At 45.4% G+C, this 22,631-nt stretch overlaps 2 protein-coding genes across 2 annotated transcripts; both read left to right on the top strand.

Moving 5' to 3' along the window:
* The first annotated feature begins 3,966 nt into the window (after window positions 1-3,966).
* LOC102450466 (olfactory receptor 6C75-like) lies at window positions 3,967-4,931 on the top strand. The gene is given in 2 exon segments (XM_025181095.2): window positions 3,967-4,053; window positions 4,056-4,931. Coding segments are annotated over 2 exon segments (963 nt in total).
* A 16,415-nt stretch (window positions 4,932-21,346) lies between these two features.
* LOC106731483 (olfactory receptor 11A1-like) lies at window positions 21,347-22,339 on the top strand. The gene has a single exon (XM_075912129.1). The coding sequence runs from the start codon at window positions 21,347-21,349 to the stop codon at window positions 22,337-22,339; it is 993 nt and encodes a 330-aa protein (XP_075768244.1).
* The last annotated feature ends 292 nt before the right edge of the window (window positions 22,340-22,631 follow it).

The following is a 22,631-nucleotide window of genomic DNA, read 5'->3' as shown; positions in this document are numbered from 1 at the left end:
AGCTGGGAAACTGGTACGGATCAGGACTGTCACTTCTCTAGTGCTGGTCCATGCAGTGGCCAGTCAGAGAGCTCCCATGTCACCACAGCTGGGCATGTCCCTGCCCGTGTGAATGGGACTGGGAACGCGTCTGCAGCACAGTAATTGAGGGAGCCCAGATCGGGGGTCTGAAGGACTCAGTGAAGCCCCAGTTGCAGGGAGATCCCTGGGGGGACCCATCACAGATGGGTTACAGCCAAACATGCCTATGGGAGAGCAGTGAGAGTCTCTCAGATTTAGCCCATAGGAATGGACATTGTGGGTCAGACCCAAAGTCTTCCTGGAGTAGCCTCCTTTCCTCCAGCTTTGGCAGGTACAAGGCTCTTCTGAGGGAATTAAGTGAATGAAATGACGTGAACAGGAAATCGTCATGTGACCCTTTATCTTCCTAGCGATATGATTGACTGGCCTTGCTTATTTGGGCTCTTGAGCTACAGTGTAATCTATTCAGCACCGCTCAACACTGCAAGGATCGCCATGCAATGAAGGAGAGAAGGGGATGGGCTGGACTGGCGTGTGTACGTCATCAGACCAATACTTCACCATGAGTCCCCTCCCCGTCCCCAACCAGCCCCGTGAAGTCTGAGCCATCCCAGAGAGGGACCAAATATTCTTTAGCTCAACACCCCATCACCACACTCACCCCTATTGCTTAATGATCCTCCTGTGAGTACGCAGAGTTCTTGACATTCAAATGCTATGGGGTGCCTAAATCCCTTTGGTTCCCATGAATTCATAGCAAGTGTCAAGAAGGAGATGGGAACCTTGCTTTGCAAAGGAGGAGGGGTTTCTTGCCCTGGGTTTGGCCGTTCAAGTGCAGAGATCAGAATCACCTTGTAGCTTTTGGAAGCTGGGTAGAAGGCAGGTGCACGGGGAGTTGAGTGTGGGCATTTATGTTTCCAGAGGAAGCTGCCAGAGATGGCGGCCTAGCCACTAGGACACCTGAAGCCCATCTGGAGTTAGCCTGGAGGGACGGCTGATTAGAGCACCTGCCACCAGTTAAGGCCTATGGGCACACCATAAAAGCCTTCCCTCAGGCAAGGCAGGGGAAGGAGAAAAGGGACGGAACAGGGGAGAGACTGAGGGGAAGACAAACCCGGAAGGCAGGAAGCTAACTGGGCCTGATCCAAGACAGCAGGGAGGAGATGCCCAGGGCGTGGTGGGGGAAGTGTCCCAGGGAGGGGCCGCTATTCAGTGGGGCAAGAGGCTACCCCACAGGGCCCTGGGCTGGAACCTGGAGCAAGTGAGTGGGACCTGGCTGGTCCCCAGCCCACTGCCCCCCCACAATGCCACCACTTCCTGCCTCCTAACACCAGCCCAGCTGCCTTCACTCTCCCTCCCTTGACCGGCTGGCTAAACAGCTGGCTCTGGCCCTAGACATTGTCCCCAGTGGAGCTGCTGCTGGTCCTTTTCCTGCCAGATGCCACCAGCAGCTCTGGCCCTGGACTCCCGGACGCCAGCCCCTCCTGCTATCTGGCTCTTGCCTGGCAGGGATACCTGCCCCCCAGCTGCCAGCCCCTCTGCCACCAAGGGCCCAGCCAGGGTGCTCCAGTCCAGGAACACTCATGGATGTTGTCAGACCAGAGAGCCCCATTTAGGGAGATACAACCGGTAGTCCAGGTGAATGGAAAATGTAGTGCAAGGACTCTGATGTTATCTCAGAAAATGTGAAGGAAGGGTCCAAGCGAGGGTGTAACTGGCAAGAGGTCATCACGGGGAAGGGTAAAGTGGCACCTTTATGATCAGTGGGAAATAGGTCAATGGAGGGATGATAGGAGTTACTATAGAGAACTTTCTGGGTGTCTGGCTGGTGAGTCTTGCCCACATGCTCAGGGTTTAGCTGGTCGCCATATTTGGGGTCAGGAAGGAATTTTCCTCCAGGGTAGATTGGCAGAGGCCCTGGAGGTTTTTCGCCTTCCTCTGTAGCATGGGGCACAGATCATAGCTAGAGGATTCTCTGCATCTTGGGGTCTTCAAAGTATTTGAAGGCTTCAATATCTGAGATATAGGTTAGTGATAGAAATGTAGCCATGTTAGTCATCCTATAAACCATCTTGTTAGTCTTTAAAGTGCTACATAGTCCTGTATTTTGTTTGAGATATAGGTGAGAGGATTATTCTAGGAGGGGGTGGGTGAGATTTTGTGGCCTGCACTGTGCAGGGGGTAAGACTAGATGATCATAATGGTCCCTTCTGACCTTAAAGTCTATGAATCTATGAAACTGTCTGGTTGGAAAGGAGAAAGCTCACACATCCACCCGAAGCGAAAGAACAGAAGGGCTTGTTCAATCCAGGAGGAAAGTCAATAGAGAGACGGCTTTTAGCAAAACATGCCCAGGAAAACTATTGAATGACTCTCAGATTTAGAAAATAAGGACGTAAGAACGGCTTTACAAGGTCCATCTAGCACCAGTGTCCTGTCTGCCCGCAGTGGCCAGTGCCAGATGCTCTAGATGGAATGAACGAAACAGGCAACCATCAACAATCCATCCTTGTGACCTATTCTCATCCCTGACAGACAGACGTGAGGAACTACATCCCTGCCCATCCTGGCTAAGAGCCATTGAGGGACTTATTTTCCATGAATGTGTCTGGCTCCCCATCTGTGTGTGTTATTTTTCACTGCGTGAGTTTTATGACTCATAAAAATATTGAATGAAAAATGAACTCTCTGTGCGTGGGAGTGTTTTTATGGGTTTCTTTTTTCCTGCCATATTTTGATGTTGCTCCAATGTCAATACACCATTTTCACTCGTGGGCTACGTCTAGACTGGCATGATTTTCCGCAAATGCTTTTAACGGAAAAGTTTTCCATTAAAAGCATTTGCGGAAAAGAGCGTCTAGATTGGCACGGACGCTTTTCCGCAAAAGCACTTTTTTTGGAAAAGCGTCTGTGCCAATCTAGACACGCTTTTGTGCAAAAAAGCCCCGATCGCCATTTTAGCCTTCGGGGCTTTTTTGTGCAAAACAGTCCTGTGCTGTCTACACTGGCCCTCTTGCGCATATGATTTGCACAAGAGGGCTTTTGCTCGAATGGGAGCAGCATAGTATTTCCGCAAGAAGCACTGATTTCTTACAGTAGGAAGTCAGTGTTCTTGCAGTAATTCAAGTGGCCAGTGTAGACAGCTGGCAAGTTTTTCTGCAAAAGCAGCTGATTTTGCAGAAAAACTTGCCAGTCTAGACACAGCCCTGGTGTAAACACAGCTTCGAAAGGCTCATCATAGGATGGAAGATGAAGGGATCAGAAGGTAGGGTGTACCAAGGGGAAAATCATGTAAGAGATTTCAGACTCATTGGCTCTGATACTTTTGCTTTAACTGCAAGGATCTGCTCCTATTTCTTTACAGAGACCTGTATTAAATGCATCATAAGTTTTGGGGAAATAAACAATCTAGCTATGAGGATAATCCCATGTAAGATCCTGGATACCTACAAAGGTGGCTATCCAAGCCACTGTCTGTGTACTGCTAATTTTTATCCTGCTTCATCAAAGCAAGGGCATGTCCATCTAACCAACCTGGGAATTACACCTCCCATCTATGGGCTAAAAGTACCCAAGGAAGACCTCTAAATAGCTCTCATTTCCCACTATTTTGTATTTCTTCTAGTTTTGTTGGTATGACACTCGTGTGATAAGACGAATCAGAGTTCTAGGTTAGAAGTCTTTGTTTCAAGTTCAAAAGAGCATAAGGGAGATAGATGGGACGTTTCCTGTAATTCAGTCGGGTTCCAGACACTTTGTTCACCGCTCTGTGAAAATTCCACTGCTTAGTGATATGAGTCTTCCTCTGTTTATCGACAACTTAATACTTCCAGTGGAGAGACACAGAGGTAGGAGGTGACCTCCTCCAGGTTTCTGCCAGTGTTACTGACAGCACGAACTGCACTCCACCAATATTTGATCATTTTCTGTTTCTAGATACGTGTTATGGAGAAAGCAGAAGGAAGAAACCAAACACCCATCGTGGAATTTGTCCTCTTAGGCTTTGGGAATGGCCCTGAACTGCAGCCTCTTCTCTCTCTCTCATATTTCTAGTGATCTACATTGTGACTGCAGCCGGGAACCTCCTCATAATTGATCTGGTGGTGGCTGATCGGCACCTTCACACCCCCATGTATTTCTTCCTGGGGAACTTGTCTTTCCTGGATATCTGCTACAGCTCCACCATCCTGCCCAGGCTGCTGGCTGGTCTCCTGACTGGGGATAGAACTGTTTCTGTTATGGGCTGCCTGGTGCAATTATATTTGTTTGCGATCATGGCAGCTACAGAACCTTTGTTGCTCGCGGCCATGTCTTACGATCGGTATCTAGCGATCTGCCACCCCCTCCGCTATGCTGCGCTGATGAATGGCAGGGTTTGCTGCCAGCTGGTGGCAGGGTGCTGGATAAGTGGGGTTTTGTTGTGCACCATCATCAATATTTTTTTGTGGCAATTAACGTTCTGTCATTCCAAAGAAATTGACCATTTCTTCTGTGATTTTTCACCTGTGATAAAGCTGTCCTGCAGCAACACCCAGACTCTGCAACTGCTGACGTTTGTTATCTCTGCCATAGGGGCACTCGTGCCCTGTCTACTGACCCTGACATCCTACATTTGTATCATCACCACCATCCTGGGAATCCCTTCCACCGCTGGGAGGAAAAAGGCCTTTTCCACCTGCTCCTCCCACCTCATTGTAGTAACTGTTTTATATGTGACTGTGTTAACTGTCTATGTGGTTCCAACGGCCAACACTCCCAAGGTCCTACAGAAAATATTCTCTGTCTTCTACACAGTCCTGAATCCCATGATCAACCCCATTATCTATAGCCTAAGAAACAAGGAGGTGAATGAGTCTCTGAGAAAAGCCATTCGTAAAGCTGTTGCTTTCACAAACAGGCATAGAGTCTGAAAGGACAAATGTTAGGATATAATAAAATAGACATGAGCTAATACGGTTTCTTACATACAGCCCATTTGAGACCTTGACAACAGTTTCTTTCTTTCTCTCTTTCTTTCTCTCTCTCTTTCTTTCTTTCTCTCTTTCTTTCTTTCTCTCTTTCTTTCTTTCTCTCTTTCTTTCTTTCTCTCTTTCTTTCTCTCTCTCTTTCTTTCTTTCTCTCTCTCTCTCTTTCTTTCTTTCTCTCTCTCTCTCTTTCTCTCTCTCTTTCTCTCTTTCTCTGTATGAGAGATACTGTAAGAGAGATTCTTTATGAAACAGTTAAGTACTTTTTCCTGACACAGATTGCCATAAAACACAATGCTCCCCACAGGCACTTTGGGCTGCAGACCAAACACTTTGGCCGTGTCCAGACTCAGGGGTTTTTTCAGGAAAAGTAGCCTTTTCCCGAAAAAACTTCCCCTGCGTCCAGACTCAAGCCGCGTTCTTTCGAAATTATTTCGAAAGAACGCGGCTTTTCTTTCGATGGCGGTAAACCTCGTTTCACAAGGAAGAACGCCTTCTTTCGAAAGTTCCTCTTTCGAAAGAAGGCGTTCTTCAATGTAAAGAGGCCGTCTTCGAAAGAGAGCATCCAGACTCGCTGGGTGCTCTCTTTCGAAAAAGCGGATTTCTCTTTCGAAAGATCCGCCTGCAGTCTAGACGCGATCTTTTGAAAGAGGCTCCTTCGAAAGATGCTTTCGAAAGAGCCTCTTTCGAAAGAAGCCTGCAGTCTAGACATAGCCTTTGTGGGTTACACATGACTTTATATGTCTGTTTACTTTGTATCCGATTTGTATCATTTTGTTGAGATTTCTTTTTATCTTCCAACAAAAATCTAAAATTCTTCAGGAAAGCTAATGCAAAATGTTCATTTAACTGAAAATCTATAAAAGTGTGAACAATCAAGTGTTTTCCAAGCTGTCAGAGTGAGTTGCACATGTAGGGTCCACAGTCCACGGCAACTCTGCATTTCAATGACTTAGGAGACATCTCCGCTGCAAAGAGGAAGGATGGCTGGATCATGCCAGCTAACTTGAGCTGTGGGGCTGGGAAGACATTCAAATGTAGGTAGCTGGCAGCCCCAGCTCAGGGACTCTCTCACACGACAGGTCCTAGAGCCCATGTTCCACAAGTCGAAACAGCAGTGAAACCCCAAACCTCATGAGCAGCTGACTCGCACTAGCTGTGAGTTTTCTTTGGTGTATAGACATAGCAGGAGGCATTCTGGGGATTCCTCCCCAACATCTGTTGCCTTGCAACCCCAAGAGTAAAACTCCTTGTTGTAGTGCGGGAGGGGAGGTGTTGGGAGCACTCCATCCTGTCCTGGCTCCTGGCCTTTATCTGCTCATTGGTTAGTTGTTATGATTTAGTTGTGCAGTAACACAGACAGCTAAACCCATCGGTTACCTAAAGATAAAGAAATAGATCCATGAGAACTTTGTAGGTACTTCTCAAGCAGTGCAACTCTGTCATAATCAGGAGAGCTGACTAGCACCTGGTGACTGAGGGGTTAACTCTGTTCCTATCCAGGTATTTGGTCAGCAAATATAATGCAGGTAGGGATTTCAAACTGAGACAAAGGAATCCTATCTTTCCCTCCTTTGTCTGAAAGGCAGAGTATTTTCTTCCAAGTCAGAGAGAGATGGGAGGCTAGTCTCCCTCTAAAAAAAAGACTTTTCACAATGTGTAAGTAGGGCAACGTTTAGATAGTCCATCAGGTTTTATTGTTTTCTGGTTTGGGAATTTGGAACTGATGTCTGAGCTATTAAAAGTGTTTTTTGTTTCTCTCTCTTTTGTAATGGAAGCTTTCTAATCCAGGGACTTTTCCCCTGAGTATTTAAATCAATTGGTGGCTCTCTTTCATCTAGCCACTTTATTATGCTTGCAACTGTAGTTTTGTTTTGATAATAAAAGTTTGTTTCTTTTTTCTAATTAACTGGTATCCGTTCATTTTTTTGTCTGGCTGACTGAAGGGTCACAGCTCTTGTCTCTTTTTCAAGCTCTTTGGGGAAAAAGAGCTTGGGGTAACCCTGAGGTTTTAGGGAGGAGGTTTCCCAAGTGATCTCTTCTCTGGTTTTCTTGGAATTACTTGGGTGGTGGCAGCAGATATTCTCCAAAGTCCAGGTGTTAAGGATTTTGGAGGGAGTTTTTTGTACCAAAGCCTGTGGAGACAAGGTTTTGGGGTGCTTTTGCAGGCTCCCACTTCTGCATGTGTCATGCCAGAGTGGGGAACATCCTTGACAGACTTGCCCATGATATTATTGCTCCCATTTTAATGGTGCAATGCATTATTATGCTAGGTGCTGTACAAATAGGGTAAAATTTGCAGGGTCAGCAGATGGTCTCTGTAACCCCATGGTCTGTGCACAGTCCTGATCTTCAAAGGGCCATGAGTCTTTTACCACGTTAGCTAAGCACATCAGAGCAATTTGCAATAGTTTAAACTTTGAGCTCTGTGTGTCCCAGTTCCAAACCCCAGTGGGTTGGCTAAGATGGTGGCCATCTCATGTGCATTACATATGTCCCAGGTAATAGTCAAGGACTGGAGAGTATGGAAGAGAAAGCTAAAGGTGCCTAATGGAATTTAATGGCTAAATCCCCTTAGCATCTTTGGACATTGCAGCCTGAGTGTGAAATTAACTGAAAATCACTTGAGTCCCACCCAATCTCTAGTTTGAGAATTTAAGGGAGATTGAAGAGTTGCAAAGGTGTCATGCTGGTCCTGTGCACAGCAGTGAATGACTCTCTTGTTTATTTAGTCTGGTTTTTTAATGGAACCTAGGGGAGTTGGACATTCAACACCCATGAACAATTTGAATCTCCTTTGATTATCAGAGCCTTAGATGGCAATGCCTTTGAAGGCCTAAATTGTCTCTCACTATGGCCACATCTACACTATGCAGAAGATCGATGCTGCCGTGATCTTCCAGGAATCGATTTAGCGTAGACCTGGTAATGTGAACTGAGAGGGCTCCCCTGTTGATATTGGTACTCCTACCCCGAGTAGGAGTAAGGGAAATTGATGAGAGCGTGTGCTCCTATTGAACTCCCACTGTGTAGATGGAACCAAAACATGATTTAAGAGACTTAGATTCCAACTACACTATTAACGTAAGAGGGAGTTGTGCATATAAGTTGATTTTTCCCGTTAGTGTAGACCAGACCTATCTGTTTTTGAGCATCTAAGACAATGGGTCCCTCATCCCAGCTGGACACTAAAAGGATTAATTGAAACTGTAACTTGGTGTATTGGAAGCAAAGCACATTCCGTAGGTAAAGTCGCTCTCCAGATTAGTTTTATAGCCAGAATAAGAGAAAATAATCACAGTGGGTGCATCTAGACTGGCAAGATTTTGCGCAAAAGCAGTTGCTTTTGCAAAGTGTGGAACTGCCTGGGCTAGCCAGGGGTGAAATGCGGTGGATTCTGGCAGGACTCAGGGCCTAGGTTCACAAAGAGACATCGGTGATTAAGCCCCATCTGTGCCATAGAAGCCTGACTGAGACCCTGCAGGAATTCTCAAGTTAGCACCTTCTCCTGGGGATAGATGCCCAAGCTTTGCCAGCCCTTTCTTACAAGAAGCTCAAAGCAAGATGGCCTCCCAAGTACTTAGTGCTTAGTGCATGAGGCGGGAGATCTGCTTATAAATATCTCCCTGGGCTCAATCCAAGCAGGGAGTCAAACCAAGGAGTACAGGGGCCATGCCCAGGCATGCCCATATGTTCCATGCTTGGTGCAACCCAGACCAGAAAGGGCATGTCACTCCCTGCCCTGTAACACTGGTGCCTTGAATGGTCTACAGATGTTGATGAAGGCTGGACACCAAAAAGCAGCAGACCAGCTTAGAGCATCCTGAGTATCTATGCACTGTCATGCTCTGATTCATCACCTCAATCCCAGCAGCCTGCCTACGACACACCAGCCTCCCCGCCCCGGTTTGTGTCACCCGTTATCTCCTGCAGGAGTGAGCCCAGATCCATCCCCAGTCCTGACCTCCCCGCTCCCGCCCTGAAACCGTGTGCCCTCTGCTGGATCACTCAGGATCAACATGGTATGTTTACTTCTCTCAAGAGAAGAAATGTGCAGTGTATCAAGAACAGGCATCATCTATTTTATGCTGATACAGCCCAGAGTTGGATTTAGAGTAAAAGTAACACATGTTTATTAAAAAATGGGTTTAGGATTTTCAGTGAGTACGTGGTTTCACAATAGAATTTGAAGTTGTTGCAAGCAAATCAAAGCAAAAACTCTTTTTGCAATCTAAGGCTTTGTGAAGCAATTCTACAGCCTTGAATTAAAGAAGCTGGCCTGTTGCACCTAACTGCAAAGCCACTGCTTTTTCCATGTCTGAGAATGAGTTCAAGGGGAGCATCAGATGATCTATCAGGTATGCAGGGGCAAGATTAGATGCAGGGGTATGCAGGGGCAAGATGATCTATCAGGTATGCAGGGGCAAGATTAGAAAAGCAAAGGCACAAAACAAGCTCAAACTAGCTAGAGGCATAAAGGGTAACAAGAAAACATTCTATAAATATATTAGAAGCAAGAGGAAGACCAAGAAGAGGGTAGGCCCATTGCTCAGTGAAAATGGAGAAACAATAACAGGAAACTTGGAAATGACCATGGTGCTTAATTACATCTTTATTTTGGTCTTTACCAAGAAGTCTGATGATGAAGGAATGCCTAACATAGTAATTTCTAGTGTAAATGGGTTAGACTTAGAAGATAAAAAAAGAACAAGTTAAAAATACTTACAAAAGTTAGATGTCTTCAAGTCACCAAGGCATGATGAAATGCATCCTAGAACACTCAAGGAGCTGATAGAGGAGGTATCTCAGCCTTTAGCTATCATCTTTGAAAAATCATAGAAGGCAGGAGAGATTCCAGAAGACTAGAAAAGGGTAAATCTAGCGCCCATCTATAAAAAGGGAAATAAGAACAACCCAGCCTCAATTGGCCAGAAATTTCACTGAATCCTTAATCTCTTACGTTAAGTATCCCTTGCATTATGAGAAATCATCTTTGGCTCAAGTAGATTGGAAAATTGTACAAATTTGTATGTATGTTTATTTTACAGTGAGCGAGTTATTTTCACTGGCCTGTCCTGAAAGACCTCAAGAGGACAAAACATAAGACAGAAATAATCTGAATAAGAACCAAAATATCAGATTACTGAGGGCATTTAAGATCAATACTAAAAGAAAAGATAGGAAAATGCAGTTCGACGTAGTTTGACAACTATATTTTATTTCAGAATATCAGAAGGAAGGGTTAGGCTTAGAATGTACAGAGCAATAGATCATCAGTGAGAAAGCTAACACAGCACAGTCAACATGAAACAACCTGTTTTATAAAAGAAAAATACGTGTCTAACCATTCACCTGAGAAAGAATGAATATGTGATATCCATACATGCTCAGGCATCCACGTGTCAGAAAGAATATGACTGCTTGTTCAATCCAGGGGGAGGATAAATGAAGGAAGATAATGTAACAGTGCACATCATATTCTTTATTGTGTTATTATTACAGCATAGTTGTGATGCGTTTTATGCAAGGTGGATCATTTACAGTGTCATTGGAAAAGAGATGATTTGCTGAATATGCTTATCCATTTTGTTTGCCACTGTGGTTTCTGTAACTGAAGTTAAGAATATTGCCTGTTTCATTATATCTATGGGGTGATGCCTAATAGGGAAGATGCTTTGAATCTAGGGAGCTGTTTGGGAAGGGCCTATTCACAATCCTGAGCCATTCAGGGAGACATCAGTCCTTACGGGATGCTTCTGTCCGACCAAGCGAGCCTCCAGAGAACACTCCAGAGAGCTGGTGAATAACGGTTGCTATGGTGCTACAAGGGCTGGTGTCTCTAGGCGCCATCTTGGGAGAGCTGTATTTTTCCACAACCTACTCTGGGAACCAAGTTGTGAAAGAGCAAGGTCACCACCCTGTGCTAAACTATAAAGGGTCGGGTGGGAATTTGTTGGGTCTTCTTCACTCCCCACACAAGAGGCCTCCGGGAAAGATCTGAGGAATAAAAACCCAGGTGCAGGAAGTGCTGGGCCCGGGTGAGAGCATTTTCTAGCCTATGATGGAAACCTGATGCCCCCAAGCAGCTCATGCCTTGAGAATCTGCCACAGAGCTAGTATCGTCGGTAGGGTAAGGAACAGCTCGCTCATAGTCCAGCCCATGTGTTATGCTTATTTCGTGTTGCTGGGTGTCTGCAAGAAGTCTGCTCTGATCTGTTTTCTCACCCTTGTAATCACTTAGCATCACTCTTTAGCATAATCTGGAGCTGAAGATAACCCAGTGTGCCTTTCAGCTTGCTTGGCACACGCGTGCATATCACTCTCCACACTGACAAAGGGGTGAAGTAAGTACCAAATTCACACTCATCAGTGCAGTGTCCAGGGCAGAGAGGGACAGCTGTGGGGACCACGTCAGGGAGTTAATGTTTTTTTCACAGCAGTTCCTTTCTTGTTGGTTCATGCCGAGGCTGGTCAGACCAGTGCTTCTCAACCTTTTTTCTTTCAAAGTATCTGATTTTTTAAAAAAATTGTAAGTACCCCCTTTTAAAAAAGGTACTCCCCATACCTACAGTTTTCAGACACATTTTTTTTCTACCATTGCAACAAATTTGTTAAAACAACTTAATTGTAGCAGGGCAGGCAATGAAATTTTGGGGTGCAAAATGTATACAAATAATAAAGCGCTATAAAATTTAAAATCGAAATCTCTCAAAATTTCAGTTGCAAGATGTACCCACTAGACTTCTCACAAGCACCCCGTAGTGTACTCATACCACTGCTTGACAAACACTGAGTCAGACAGCCTGCTTATATTGGCAGCTGGGTATGTCCCTACCTAGGGGAATGCTGGCGAAAATGTGGGACCGGGGCTGGGTGGGCACCTTGTAACAGAGGGAGTCCAGAGTGGAGGGTTCAGTGGGCACAGTGCTACCTAATTTTAGCCATGTGAACCCACCATGAATGGGTTATGACAAAACATGCCAAAGAAGGAGCAGTGAATGCCTCTCTGATTTAGAACATAATGGCCATGCTGGATCAGACTAAATGTGATTCACCCATAGCTATGGGTTGAAGATATTGATTCAGTTGGAGCACTTCATTTTCTTCTTCCTACAAAATGCAACTGACATTGGTTCCGTTTTTTTATTTTTCTAGCAGATCTACACATCTAATGCTCTGCTTTGAATAAAAGCTCCTTCTTCGTTAATTTCCACTTAAAGCTGGCATTTTCTTTCTTCTGTTGCTTTGTTTCTGGGTCAACAGTTCTGCTCTCATGGTAACAGTCCCTTTAGAAATGGTCATTTTCCATGCTTTCCCCCTTGGGGTTCTTAATAACACAGTCTTTGTGCCATTGCTATTCCTTTTTACACATAAATATTAACATTCCTCTATGCAAATATTTCAAATTCCCATGAGGAAACCTATCAAGGGACATGGCGTCATCTCATAAGAAGAAATGGCCAACTGGGACAGACATTCATTTCTGTAAAAGGGAATAACAACAAAATATACCAGGAACTTCTATAGGTACCCAAAACTCTGCTTTCCGACATAACTGAAAACTCTCAATAATAGAAAAGAATGGAAACATTAGTACCAAGATTATTGTTTTGTCCAAGAGTATGTAAAGGAAGGGCTAGCATTTGGTGCTTCCATCAATAGATTAAAAGTGTGCCATGTAAAGCATCACAATTCAATGAAATAATCTGATTTAGAAAATAAAAAAGCCTGCCCAGGCATCTACCATGTCTGAATGAATATGATTGATTTGAGAAAGTAAACACAAAGTATGTGGATTACCATAAAAAGTGCCAAGGAGAGAGCCAGGGATGCTTCTCTGACTTAGGGTATGTCTACACTACAATGCTGTTTCAAAATAACTTAATTTGAAATAGTTAATTTGAATTAAGCTAATTTGAAATAATGCATCCATACGCAAAAACTATTTTGAAGTAGTGCTTTGCTATTTTGGAATAGCATGTCCACACTGTGTGGACCCTGAACCAAAGTTGAGGCTGGCTGGGACCAGTGCTGGCATGGCATCAGGTTAGGACTTAGTGTGTGGGGCTGCTGTCTATGGCTAACTGAGCTCCGTGCTTAAAGGGACCCGACCCCCCCACCCTGGACAGACAGTTCTCAGGGTTCCCTGCTTGCTTGTCTACCTCGATGAGGGACAGCAAAGCAGTCCTGTTTTGGAGTGCCCTGAGTGCCCAAACTCGGGACACCACAGCACTCCGCCATATGAAGCCAGAGCTGCCCTGGGCACAATGGTGTGTCTCGTAGGGTTGTTGCCATCAGCCCGGCTGCACTTGCTGCAGGCTGCCATCCGGGGGGTCCATTGGGGGCTGTCAGGATCCAGGAGGCCCTGAGGGAGAGCGTCCACCTCTCAGAGACCTCAGGGCCTTCCCAGTCCTCCCCACCAGGCGTTCGTGCCCCATTCCTCCCTCACGTCCTTCCATTTACCCCTCCCTAGCCCCCCTTCATGATGTCAAATAAAAGACACGTATGTTCAAAAATAGAAACTGGGTTTATTGAACAAAACTGGTAGGGGGGATGAACCTCTGGGGAGACTGGGAAAAGGAGGTGGGAGAGGGGAAGAGAGAGGGTGGAAGAGGGGAGGGGGAAATGTGGGAGGAGGGAGCTGGCAGGGGAAGCAAGGGGAAGAAGGAGGAGGGGAAGCTCTGGGCTCAGGGTTGGGGTCTCACCAGACCAACTTGACATTAATGCTAACCTGCTGCTGGGTTTGCATGCGGCCTTTGGTGGCCAGGCTGGCAGCTATCCTCAGATGGCCACATTCCTCCTTCTAGTGCAGAGTTCATGGACGTTGGGGGCATCCCCCCAAATCTGAAAAAAGTCCATAATCTCCACCCTGGACAAGGAAGGCGCCCGCCTTCTCCAGCCCCTGGCAGGCTCCTGGGAGCTGGCAGACTGCTCCTGGGGAGCGGTGGAGGGCTGGCTGCCAGTGGTTGCTGGCTCCTGTTTTGGGGCCACTGGGTCAGAGGCCCCGGCAGCCACTGCTGGCTCTGGGCTGGCAGGCTTGGAGCTGGCACAGGCACTGTGGCCAGGGTCTACCCCTTTAATGTCTCTGGGCCTGGAGGACAGGAGAGTAACTTTTCCTGGTTGTGCTCAGAGTAGCCACCAGGGCTCCCTGGGAAGGGCTGTATGCCCCCTCTTTCAAATTAAGTGTCTACACAGCACTTAATTCGAAATAGCTATTTCGAATTTGGTGTTACTCCTCATAGAATGAGGTTTATGAAATTCGAAATAAAGGCTCCAGTATTTCGAATTTATTTCGAAATAGCGGCTTGCCTGTGTAGATTGTATTAAAATTAATTTGAAATAACTGCTGTTATTTCAAATTAACTTTGTAGTGTAGACATACTATACTGTATATGGGCACATTTTAAGTCAGTGGATGAAGAGATTAGAACATACGAGATACCACAACGTCTGCAGGGGGAAGTAAATAAGAGTTTTCAGATTTATTGGCACTGATACTGTAGTTTAACAGCAAGGATCTGCTACTGTTTTGAAACTGATCTGTTTTATAGCTCATAACATTTGGGTAGATAAATAATCTCTCTCTCTCTGTGAACAATCCTGTCTCAGATCCTAGGATCACACACAGGTGGCTATCCCAAACCACAGACTTTTTTGCTGGGTTCTCACAGCTTATTTTATCTTGCCATCTTGATCAAAGCTCGTGCCTGTACATCAACCGAAACTGGGAATGACACATATGATCTACAACATGGTTGGGGAAATACCAGTCTGTAGACTGGATCCTGTCTGTCTAGGTTAGCGCTTGATGTGCTCCCACACTCCCACTATATTTACCTGTAACTGTACAGCTATGTGGAGGGATAGCTCAGTGTTTTGAGTATTGGCCTGCTAAACCCAGGCTTCTGAGTTCAATCTTTGAAGGGAGCCTTTTAGGAATCTGGGGCATATCTGTCAGGGATGGTATTGGCATGGCCATGAGGACAGGGGTCTGGACTTAGTGACCTCTCAAGGTCCCTTCAGGCTCCATAAGATTGGTATATCTCCAATCACAGCTCCCATTGGAGCTGGGTCACCATTCCCAGCCAGTGAGAGCTGTGATCACCTCTACCTACAGTGGCACAAGTAAATACAGTGGCAATGGCCCAGCAGGCACTAAACCTGAGAATCACCACCAATTTACAGCCCATCCATGAGCTAAAAGGTAGTTGTCCCCTTGGTTGAACTCCTTTCCAATCATTTTTTATTATGTCTTCTAGATTTTTTGCTCTGATATTGCAATAAAAAGTGATTTCAAAATCCCAGCCTCTTCCAGGTGAGGAGTGCTTACGGATGTCAGAAGGCACATTTCTATAATTCAGTACAGTTTCATATTCTTCATTCACCTATATTGGCAGCACAAGTTCTTAAGAATACAAGACTTCCTCTTGCTGATTGACAACTTCATTCATCAAAGAAGGAGCTGCATTGGTACAAGGTTACCTACTCCAATGTACCCAGCAGCAAAACCTGCCCGAGTTCACTCCATCAATATGTCCTGGTTTTCTTTCTCTAGGTACCCCTTATGGAGAAAGCAGAAGGAAGAAATCAAACTATCATTAGTGAATTCATCCTCTTAGGATTTGGGGATGGTGCTGAACTGCAGCCCCTTCTCTTCCTGCTGTTTCTGCTGATCTACATTGTGACAATGGCTGGGAATATTCTCATCATTGGACTAGTTGTGGCTGATCGGCACCTTCACACCCCCATGTACTACTTCGTGGGGAACTTGTCCTTTCTGGATCTCTGTTACACCTCCACCATCCTGCCCCGGCAGCTTGCCAGTCTCGTGACGGGGGAGAGAGCTGTCTCAGTGAACGGCTGCATTGTGCAGTCGTATTTGTTGAGTATTATTTCTGCTTCAGAAAGTTTGCTGCTCGCAGCAATGTCCTATGATTGGTATTTAGCCATATGCCAACCCCTCCGCTACGCTGCTCTGATGAACGGCAGGGTGTGTGGCCAGCTAGTGGCAGGGTCCGGGATAAGTGCCTCTCTGCTGTGCACCATAGTCTATACTTTCTTCTTCCATTTACAGTTCTGTGGTTCCAAAGAGATTGAGCATTTCTTTTGTGATATTTTACCCATGATAAAGGTGGCCTGTGTTGATATTCAGACTCTCCAACAGGTGACATTTATTAGGGGATTTTCTTCTTTCTTTCTTTCTTTCTTTCTTTCTTTCTTTCTTTCTTTCTTTCTTTCTTTCTTTCTTTCTTTCTTTCTTTCTTTCTTTCTTTCTTTCTTTCTTTCTTTCTTTCACTGGTAAATCAGAGAAAGATATATCAGCTTAGCTTTACTAGCAGAGGGACTACATTCTTGTGTTGTTGGGGATTTGTTACTTTGAGAGGGAAGCACAACCCCCCATATGGAGCACATCTGAGTTAAAGAAGACAGCACAAAAATGGGCTAAGGTTGGGATTTCTAGATAGATTTAGATAGGGTTCTAGATCAAAACCATCCCTGGGTTCTGGGTCCATCAGCTGCATCTTCCGTGTCCATCTTTGGGCAACACATTGATTCTCCCTCTTTCAGCAGCCTGAGTGAGTGTTTGTGCATCATGGCTGTTCTCCAGTATCTTTGGGTATGTCTACACTACCCCGCTAGTTCGAACTAGCGGGGTAATGTAGGCATACCGCACTTGCAAATGAAGCCCGGGATTTGAATTTCCCGGGCTTCATTTGCATAAGCGGGGAGCCGCCATTTTTAAAACCCCGCTGGTTCGAACCCCGTGCAGCGCGGCTACACGGGGCACGAACTAGGTAGTTCGAACTAGGAAGCCTAGTTCGAACTACCGTTACTCCTCATTTCACGTGAAATGAGGAGTAACGGTAGTTCGAACTAGGCTTCCTAGTTCGAACTACCTAGTTCGTGCCCCGTGTAGCCGCGCTGCACGGGGTTCGAACCAGCGGGGTTTTAAAAATGGCGGCTCCCCGCTTATGCAAATGAAGCCCGGGAAATTCAAATCCCGGGCTTCATTTGCAAGTGCGGTATGCCTACATTACCCTCCTAGTTCGAACTAGGAGGGTAGTGTAGACATACCCTTTCATCCTTCCTTCCCTCCCTACACCAAATGCCCCCAGTAAATAAAGTTTTACAGTCGCTGTTACCTCCGTGCGTGATTTCGTTATTACTGGGTGAGCTCCGAAAGCTGGGATGAGAAAGGTAACTCTGCCGGGGGATTGTTTCTTCTCTGCAATCTTCTAAGAGGATAGAAGGCTTGATTTAAATCTAATATCTCCTTCCAGCCCAACTCTTCAGGTGAGCTCCCCTCTCAGACTGGGCCCAGTAGAAGAGAGAGATGGAGGAACTCCGTGGTGTTCATGTCCCGATGCCTGATATCAGGCTGCAGACAGAATTCTTAGCCCCTAAAGCACGTGACTGCAAAAAGCAAGATTCAAGTTGAGTTTAGAGACCTACAGTGCTGGGAGCAGCTGACTAGATTATCAGTGAGAAAGCTGACGCCGCACAGTCAAGATGAAATAACCTGGTTTATAAAAGAAAATGACTTGGTCAGGCATCCACCGTGTCAGAAAGAATATGCCTGCTTGTTTAATCCAGGGCCAGGGTAAAGGAAGGAAGATGAGGTGACAGTGCACATCATATTCTTTGTTTTGTTATGATTACAGCGTAGTTGTGATGCATTTTATGCAAGGTGGATCCTTTACGGCATCACTGGAAAAGTGACAATTTGCTGAACATGATTAGCCTGTTTGTTTGCCGCCATGGTTTCTGTAACGGATGTTGAGAATATCAACTGCGTACCATTGTTGCTAAGGGAAGATGCTTTCAATCTAGGGAGCTGTTTGGTAAGGGCCTATTCACGATCGTAAGCCATTCAGGGAGACATCAGTCCTTACGAGATGCTTCTCTCCCACCTGGCGAGCCTCCTGAGAACACTCCAGAAAGCCGGTGAAGAACGGTTGCTATGGCACTACAAGGGCGGGTGGCTAGGCCCCGGGTGTCTTCGTGCCATCTTGGGAGAGCTGTATTTTTCCACAAACTGCTCTGGGAACCAAACTGTGAAAGAACAAGTCCCCCGCCCTGTGCTAAAGTTATAAAAGGCCGGGAGAGATCTCGTCGGTTCTTCTTCACTCTCCACAGAAGAAGCCTCCTGGAAAAATCTGAGGGACAAAGACCCAGGCTGGGGAAATGCTGGGCCCAGGTCCGAGTGTTTCCTAGCCTGCGATGGCAACTTGATACACCCAAGCAGCGAATCTGCCACAGAGCTGGTATTGTCCATCAGGGTAAGGAACAGCTCGCTCATAGTCCAGCCCATGTGTTATGCTTATTTGGTGTTGCTGGGTGTCTGCAGAAGACCTGCTCTGATCTGTTTGCTCACCTTTGTTACCACTTAGCATCACTCTTTAACATAGTCTGGAGTTGAAGATAACCCAGTGTGCCTTTCAGCTTGCTTAGCACATGTGTGCATATCCCTCTCCTCACTGAGCAAGGGGTGAAGTAGGTACCAAATTCATACCCATCGGTGCGGTGACCAGGGAAGCGTGGGACAGCTGTGGGGACCACGCCGGGGAGCGAATGGTTTTTTTCACTGCTTTTCCTTTAGTGTCAATTCATGCCGAGGCTGGCACAGTCAACCTGCCTGTATCTGCAGCTCGGTGAGTCCCTACCCGTGGGAATGCTGGCGAAAATGCAGGACAGAGGCTGGGTTGGCAGCTTGTAAGAGCAGCCCAATGTGAGAGGGAGCCCAGAGTGGGAGAGTCAGTAGACCCAATGCTACCTAATTGTAGGTAGAACCCCAGGAGGAACCCACCACGGATGGGTTATGGCAAAGCTTGCCAAAGAAGGAGCAGTGAATGGCTCTCAGATTTAGAACATGGTGGCCACACTGGGTCAGACCAACTGTCCACGTAGCATATGACATTCAAAGGCAGTTTGATACCTAATTCCCGTTTGTGCTTTAAAACCACCTCCAGTGTCAACACATTGATTCATGCGTCAGCCCAGGGGTCTTCACAGCCAGTGTTTGGATTTCCAGGTCTAGTGATCAGACTGATCTGGAGGCTTTAACCAAGAAATTGTTTCAATTGAAGCATTTCATTTTCTTCTTCCAACAAAATGCCACTGACACTGGTTCCCTTTTTTATTATTCTAGCAGATCTACTCATCCAACACTCCATTTAGATCAAAAGTTCCTTCTGCATTAATTTCCACTGAAGTCTGACAGTCCCTTTCTTCTAGTGCTTTGTCTTTGGAGTCAGCCGTTCTGCTATCTCGGTAACAATCCCTTTAGAAATGGTTGTTTTCCAGAACTCCCACTTTGAGGTTCTTAATAACACAGTCCTTGTGCCATTGCTATTCTTTTTTCCACATAAATATTAACTTTTCTCTATGCAATTATTTCAAATTCCCATGGAAACCTATCAAGGGACATGACATCATCTCATCAGAAGAAATGGCCAACAGGGACAGACATTAACTTCTGGAAAAGGGAATTACAAGAAAATATATCAGGAAGAGCTATAGGAAAAAAAGACTGCTTTCTGACATAATTGAAAACTATCAATAATAGAAAAGAATGGAAATTGTAGTATGAATACGTAAAGGAAGGGCAAGCATTTGGCAAATCCATCATTAGATCAACTCTGTGTAATATTAAGCAGAACAATTAAATGAAAAAATCAAATTTAGAAAAGAAAAAAGCCTTCTTAGGCATCCACCATCTCTGATTGAATATGATTGAGGTGAGAAAGTAAATACAAAGTAGCTGGATTACCGCAATATGTGTCTAAGAAAGGGCCATGGATGGTTCTTCGACTAAGAACGTAATAACACCCACACTGAGCCACACCAAAGGTCCATCTAGACCAGAGTCTTGTCTTCCAACAGTTGTCAATGCCAGGTGCCCCAGAGGGAGTGATCAGAAGAGGGAATGACAAAGTCACCCATTCTTTTTCAAGTATTCCCAGCTTGTAGCACACAGAGGCCAGGGACACCATGCCTGCCCATCCTGCCTAACAGCCGTTGATTAATCCAGCCTCCAGGAATTTACCTATCTTCTTGTCTCCTTGTGCATGTGGTTTATGTTTGACCACATGAGTTTGAATTTGTTTTATTATTTGTTTTTATTTGAACTATTTTTTCCCTCCTTTGTAGTTGAAATATGCAAAGCGGCTACACATTTTTAAAAATACAATAAAATATATAGAACTATTTAAATGATGACACCCCAGAGGACATAAAACCTGCTAAAAGCTCAGAAAAATATGAATAAAAATAATGTCTCTTCTCTACATGTGTGTGGGTTTGTTGGATTTCCATTTTTATCAAATACATTTATGTGGCACCCATGTCAATATATTGTTGCCACACGCAGTGTAGGCATAGTTTATATGAGTGCATCTTAAGAAAGTAGAAGAAGAGATTAGAAAGTAGGGTATATCACAACATCTGCAGGGGAAAGTAAAAGAGAGTTTTCAGATATATTGGCACTGATACTTTTAGTTTAACAGCAAAGATCTGCTACTACATTTTAAGAGGTCTGTATTTTACAGCTCATAAAATTTGGGGAAATAAACAATCTCTCTCTCTCTCTCTCTCTCTCTCTCTGTGTGAACAACCCCAGTTAACATCTGTGTGTGTTCCTAAGATCTAATCTGAAACCACAGACTTTGCTGTTCAGTTCTCACTGCTCATTTTATCCTGCTAGCTTGATTCAAACTCACGCTCGTACATTGACCTAAACTGGGAATTACGCTTATGAGCTACAACACGGTTGGGAAAATACCAGTATATGAGCTGGATCCAGTCTGCCTGGTTCAGCATTTGATGGGCTATCATACCGCCATATTTACCTGGACATCCACAGCTATGGGGGAATCACAGCTCCGGTTGGATGCGGGTCCTTGTTCCCAGCCAGTGAGAGCTGTGATCACCTGTACCTGCGGTGGCACAAGTAAATAGTGACAACGTCTCACCAGTGGCTAACCCTGGTGAACCACTGCCATTTTACTGCCCACCCATGAGTTACAACGTAGTTGTCCCCTTGGTTGAACGCCTTTCCAAACTTTTTTTATTACGTCTTCGAGATTTATTGCTTTGATGCTGCTATGAGAAGAGATTTCAAAGTCCCAGATGGAAATCCGGGTGTCAGACTGCACATTTCTATAATCAATACAGTTTCATATGCTTCATTCACCTATATCGGCAGCACAGCTTCTTAATAATACAAGAAGTAATTGACAACTTCATTCACCGAACAGAGAGCTGCATTGGTACAAGGTGACCTACCCCATGCACTGGACAGCACAAGCTGACCGGGTGCACTCGATCAATCTGTCATGGTTTTCTGTCCCTAGGTATCCCTTATGGAGAAAGCAGAAGGAAGAAATCAAACTATCATTAGTGAATTCATCCTCCTAGGATTTGGGGATGGCCCTGAACTGCAGCCACTTCTCTTCCTGCTGTTTCTGCTGATCTACGTTGCAACAATGGGCGGGAACCTTCTCATCATTGGGCTAGTGGTGGCTGATCTGCACCTTCACACCCCCATGTACTTCTTACTGGGGAATTTGTCCTTCCTGGAGATCTGTTACACCTCCGCCATCCTGCCGCGGCTGCTGGCCAGTCTCCTGACGGGGGACAGAGCCGTCTCGGTGAAGGGCTGCATTGTGCAGTCGTATTTGTTTGGAATCATTTCAGCTGCAGAATGTCTGCTGCTCACCGCAATGTCCTACGATCGGTACGTAGCCATATGCCACCCCCTTCGCTACTCTGCCCTGATGACCAGCCGGGTGTGTGGCCAGCTAGTGGTGTGGTCCTGGATAAGTAGTTTCCTGCTGTGCACTATAGTCAATATTTTCTTCTTCCATTTACAGTTCTGTGATTCCAAAGAGATTGACCATTTCTTTTGTGATATTTTACCCATGATAAAAGTGGCCTGTGTTGATACTCAGACTGTGCAACTGGTAACATTTATTATCTCTGCCATAGGGACACTTGTTCCTTTTCTTCTGACCCTGACGTCCTACATTTGCATCATCACCACCATCCTGAGAATCCCTTCCAGAACTGGGAGGCAAAAGGCCTTTTCCACCTGCTCCTCCCACCTCACTGTGGTTACAATTTACTATGGGACGTTGATCGCTGTGTATGTGGTTCCAACGGCCAATACTCCTAAGGTCTTACACAAAATACTCTCTGTCTTCTACACAGTCCTGAATCCCATGATCAACCCTGTCATCTACTGCCTGAGAAACAAGGAGGTCCATCAGTCCCTGAGAAAAACTATTCTGAAAGTCATAGCTTTCAGAAATAGGTATAGAAATCAAAAGATCGAATTGAAGTCTATCACAAAATAGGGATGAACTGATACATTTTGTTTGACCCATTTGTGTCTTGGATAAGTGGACTTTCGTTCTTTCTTTCTTGCTTTCTTTCTTTCTTGCTTTCTTCCTTGCTTCCTTCCTTCCTTCACTATGGCTATGTCTAGACTGCAGGCTTCTTTCGAAAGAGCGCGTCTAGACTGCAGGCGGATCTTTCGATAGAGGAAATCCGCTTTTTCGAAAGAGAGCACCCAGCGAGTCTGGATGCTCTCTTTCGAAGACGGCCTCTTTACATTGTAGAACGCCTTCTTTCGAAAGAGGAACTTTC

This window comes from Pelodiscus sinensis, chromosome 30 (genome assembly GCF_049634645.1).
Source record: "Pelodiscus sinensis isolate JC-2024 chromosome 30, ASM4963464v1, whole genome shotgun sequence".
Taxonomy (NCBI): domain Eukaryota; kingdom Metazoa; phylum Chordata; order Testudines; family Trionychidae; genus Pelodiscus; species Pelodiscus sinensis.
This window is presented reverse-complemented; position numbering and strand designations above follow the sequence as displayed.

Excerpts from the sequence above, each read along its gene's own strand:
- LOC106731483 (XM_075912129.1), top strand. The coding sequence starts at position 21,347 with ATGGAGAAAGCAGAAGGAAGAAATCAAACTATCATTAGTGAATTCATC.